The 5,076-nt window shown below is 29.4% G+C and overlaps 1 protein-coding gene across 1 annotated transcript; it reads right to left on the bottom strand.

The window, feature by feature from the left end:
* Positions 1-889: 889 nt before the first annotated feature.
* On the bottom strand, positions 890-2,826 carry LOC127084399 (expansin-A10). Its single transcript, XM_051024836.1, has 3 exons — positions 2,565-2,826; positions 2,102-2,414; positions 890-1,566 (listed from the first exon to the last, which is right to left on the bottom strand). Exons 1-3 carry the CDS (start codon positions 2,728-2,730, stop codon positions 1,263-1,265), a joined length of 783 nt encoding a protein of 260 aa, XP_050880793.1. The 5' UTR covers positions 2,731-2,826; the 3' UTR covers positions 890-1,262.
* Between the last annotated feature and the right edge of the window lie 2,250 nt (positions 2,827-5,076).

Below are 5,076 nucleotides of genomic sequence, written 5' to 3'. Positions count from 1 at the left end.
TGACTTCAAGTCAACAAACTGCGGATATCCTGACCAAAAGTTTGGCCAGACCTACTTTTGAGTATTTGATAAACAAGTTGAGCATGATAGATATCTATGGACCAACTTGAGGAGGGGTGTTGGAAAATATGTTATTTCCGATTTTATTATTGCCTTTAATACTACCTTTATTTTTCTTTATTCTCCATTAAGGAGAAACTCAATTGTAATAATTGTATCTTCACTATATAAACCAGCCTAAGACTGACGAATAAAATATAACAACTTTTATCTATTTTTTTCCAATATTAAGGATGAGAAAGAAGAACAAGTAGCTACTAGGACGGTCGCGGGTTGACTATAAGAAACTTAATACAACTACTAGAAAATACCATTTTCCACTCTTTTCCGACTAAGTAAAATTAACTAGTGAATATGATTCTTGGGATTTGAAAGCTTTATAAATTTGGAAAATACATTATAAAAAATTTGGGTAGTCAGAATCATTGAGAAAATTCAATCTTTCTCTATTAAATTATAGAGTGAATGTCATTGAGAATTGAGAGGAAAAAAGAAAATTTTAGAATTGTTCATCTCTAGCAATTGACATTATTTTCTTGTGAACTTTTAGTAACTTTCATAAAGTCTCACTACATTAGATTGGAGAGTTCCTCTCTAAAAAATATAGGCATTTTTTAGGTTGAACTTTGTCTTTTACTCTTTTTATCATTCTTCTACTCTTTTTTATCTCTGTCTTCAATTAGTTGTTTGTAAATTACTAACAGCTCAACAATAACCTTGCAATCATTCAGAACAACACCCAACTATGAAATATCACCTAGATTATGGTTGAAGTGAGCAACCACATATTTATGACATATAAGTATAAATTGAGTTCAAACAACATTCCTCTCATCAACCATAAACCACATATTTATAAAATAAGCAAATATTTGTATCATCTATTCATTATTTATGAGATAATCAAATATTGAGATCAAATAACAACATTTCTCTCATCAATTATACTAATATCAATTGAAAAGAACTCTCTCACAATACAAAAACAAAAAGACATAAAACTCTCCATCATGTATATTATAATATATTTTATGAAGTGACCAGCGGGTGCTACATAACCACCTCAGCTATTTTACAGACCAATAAAATAAAACACTAGTCTCTCAAAATCACATCAAATACCTCTTATGAAACTTCTTTAGGTCTTTCAAGTTGATGAATGAACTTACTAAGTATACAAACTTTTTCATATTTTGCAAACTCTAAAATTGAGCTCCTTGAAAGGTTTGGCCAAATTGCCAATCTGCTGGTGCCACATTATAGCTTGTCATAGTTCTACCATCACTTGTGGTGACTTGAAATGAGAGGCTTTGTCCATTAAGGTAAGAGTTGCTCTGCCAATTTTGGCCCCAATTTCTTGACATTGGTTGCCATGAAGTTCTTGAGCCTTTGATGGAAATTGAATGAACATCACCAGCACCACCCACATTGGTGACCAAAACTAGGTTGAAGTAAGAGTGGCCATTTATTGTGAATCTCACTCCTCCCTTTTTCATACATGGCACCCTATCATCATCACAAAAATAATAACTTGTTAGACACGTTAATAACCATTACTAATTCAGACCTACACACGAATTTGATTTATATATAGTCTTGATATTTGAGCTATTCGATAATAGTGACCAAATAATATATAAATTAAATTTTTTGAAAAAGATATCTTGTTTAAAATATGATGTCATGATTTTTTTTTATCTTTATACGAACTAATAATAATCACTAAAAGTTCATAAAAACGTGAGATTCAAGGTTCGAATTCTGGTGTTGACATCCAACTTAACAATATCGACTTTTATCAATTTAGATAGAATTTACCGACGACATCACAATTCTGTAAACGTGCACAACAAAAATTGAAGACTTAGCGTTTTAAAACCTTTCTATAAATATAATTATCCTACTAAAATCTCTTCACTCAAGAAAATTTTCATATGAAAAAGAGAAATTAAGGTTTAGTAGAAGCAACCTAAATTTTCCAATTATCATTGTAGCATTAAGTATGACAAGAACATAGTCAAATTTAAGGTTTCACACTAACCTTCTAAAGGAGACAGGAACAATTCCAGCCCTGTATTCAGCAATTTGAAGGAAAGCAGGTTCAGCCATATCAAAATGTTGCAAAGGAGGATTACACCAACCACCATCATTGTTAGCTTGAGCTGGATTTGGTGGACAAAAATTTGTAGCAGTTACAATAATAGAACCAGGTTTGCACCATCTTGGATCATCATTGCATCTCATTTCATAGCAAGATCCACAGCTTAAGCCATTGTTGAATAAAGCAGTGCTTAATGCTGCTGTGTTTGTTCCATATCCTTGACTATACAAATTTCCATATCCACATGCTCCACCTATAAAAAAAAAAATACAACACTTATATATGATAATGTTCGAAATTATAAATATAAAATATATTTTTATATATTTAATAAAGATTATACAGAAATAGAACACAAACAATAAGCTTTGTCTGCATTGCTGCATGAGTCAGTTAAACTCACCCATTGTGCCAGAAGCATCGCCGCCACCGTAGAAAGTAGCATGAGCACCCTCCCAACCACCATAATCACCTTCAACACTTAACATATTCATATTAATTAGCAAAACAAATAGAATCACCATAGCAATAGAAAATTCTTGTTCTCCCATTCTAAGCTTTTGAGCCATTTTGAAGAAAAAACAGAGGAAGTTGCACTTTGTTTGCTATGTTGTATTGTTATTGTGTTGTGTTGTGATGTGATAAGGTTAAAGGGAGCTCTATTTATAAGCAAACAATTTGTACTCAAGATGAACATGTTCATGTGTTCTTTTCTTCCTAAAACCACATAACAAGTGACAAATCAATTGCACATGCTTTTGTTTTGATTGGGCTTCCCAACCGCTAATATTGTGGGCCATACTATTGCACATGCATTTTTCTTCCTAACTTTATAGACCAACGTCAATATCATTTGATGGCTATAGTTTTATATTTTTTTTTCAACTTATTTATAAGGGATAATAATTGGATAAGAACTTGTGAATGATTAACTAGTACTTGGTGTTAAGAGTTTCAATAATAAAATAATCTATTAGTTATTAATTTAATCCTCAAATTATTATCGTAATTATCTTTTCAATTTAATTCTTAAACTATACAATATTTTAAAAAACAAAGTGACGGATTTCATACATTTGAATAATTATTTATTATATTTATATAATTTATAAATTTAATTTGTGAAAAAGTGATAGCTTAAATACCAAATTTGATTATTCATTTTAATATTTTTAAAATAGTTTTTTTAAGTGATTGCTTAAACCAAAAGTTAAGGTTTGTATTTATATTTTTTTGTAAATAATTTTTTTTATTAAATTCCAAAAAAAAATTGTTGAATTATAAATCTCAAACAACTTATTTCCATTAATAATATTATGAGAAATATATAATTTAAAAAAAAAATAAAAAAATTGTTTTTTAAAAAATAACATATTTAAATAAAATTTGAAAATGTATATATCATAATAATTCATTTTAAGAATCTTTCATGACTTATTAACAAATTAAATCACACCAAATTAGTTGAACAACACTAAGAATATTTTTTTAGTTAAATCAAAAGATAAAGATTTGAATCCAGTCTTAGACATTCAACCGTCTTAATAACATGATAATTTTTTGAGATAAAATTTATATTAAAAATAGACACACCTAAAAAGAAAGACAAGAGTTTCTTTAAAATAATTAAAGAGGCCTAAACTACACTTTCAATTGAAATGAGTAGGGTCTTAAGTAAAAGATTAACACTATCTTAGCACATGGAGGAGTATCTCTGAATGAGAAGTTCTTAAGGACATTTTCATGATGCACCTCCCCTTTTCCAATAATCAAGAGGGGAAGGATAGCAGTATCTTGTATATGCTTAAGAATGTGCCACGTTGATATAAGAATACAAAGACATGTTTCATGTTTGTTAATTTATTAAGTTCTTAAATGTAATTTAAGTGTTTGGTTGATAGTTTAAAAAGAAACAGCTAGCTTTGCTTCTTGTTGTACAAACTGTGCATGGTACCAGTGGTTGACATCATTACAAAACTAACCCTCGTGTGAGATAAATATATTAGATTTAAAAATACTAAATACTTTGTTGCATTAATGTGGTAAGTAACTTTTGGTGGAAGATCATGTCAAAATTTGGTATATACATTTTTATAGGAAATATTTGGAAAAAAAAAAAACCTCGGCGAAATCAATAGCAAATATTTCGGTGACTTCACATTTTTATTTTCATAGGTTATCATCTCTACTCAATAAGCGGATCTAAAAATATTTGGTGGTAGAGACAAAAAAAAAAAATCATAATTTTTTTAATTAGTTAATACATATTCAAAAAAACATTTATAAAATGGACAATTAGTTTCTATATGATATAAGGAAAATATGATGGCGGCAAGAGTTTCTTTGGCCGAAAACAATGTATGAATGTGAATGAGAAAGATTTGGATAGAAAAAGTGTCTGTTTGTATCATATGTCTAAGGTTTTGATAATAACAAAGTATTTTAAGAACAATAGAGTATACTATCAAATGTTCAGTGTGCAGGATTATAGATTAAATTTATGAAAAGAGCTTAATACTAGTACTGAAAATGGACACTTAAAGAGAAGTTAAAGATTCAGATTCTGAAAGATCAGAAGTTGAAGATCAGACTCTGAATTAAATCAATCTCTAAAGATTCAGACTCTAGAGATTCAGACTCTGAAGATCCAGTCAACGCAAGGATCGAGGAGATTCTGATAGGTCATTATTAGAGTCTGAGGATATTTTGTCTTCTTTTGATCACATGAAGATTTAAGCAAGAATATGCATAAGACATCTGGGATGCAACGTATAATTCCTTTTGTACCAAAGAGATTTCAAATGAACTTTCAACGGTATTAACCATATCAAGAAACATCTCAACGTCTTTAAATCAAGCTTCTAAAAAAATCTCATATGCAAACTCTTCAACGACTCTTTTTCTTTATCTCTATA

Source organism: Lathyrus oleraceus, chromosome 5 (genome assembly GCF_024323335.1).
Source record: "Lathyrus oleraceus cultivar Zhongwan6 chromosome 5, CAAS_Psat_ZW6_1.0, whole genome shotgun sequence".
Classification (NCBI taxonomy): domain Eukaryota; kingdom Viridiplantae; phylum Streptophyta; class Magnoliopsida; order Fabales; family Fabaceae; genus Lathyrus; species Lathyrus oleraceus.
This window is presented reverse-complemented; position numbering and strand designations above follow the sequence as displayed.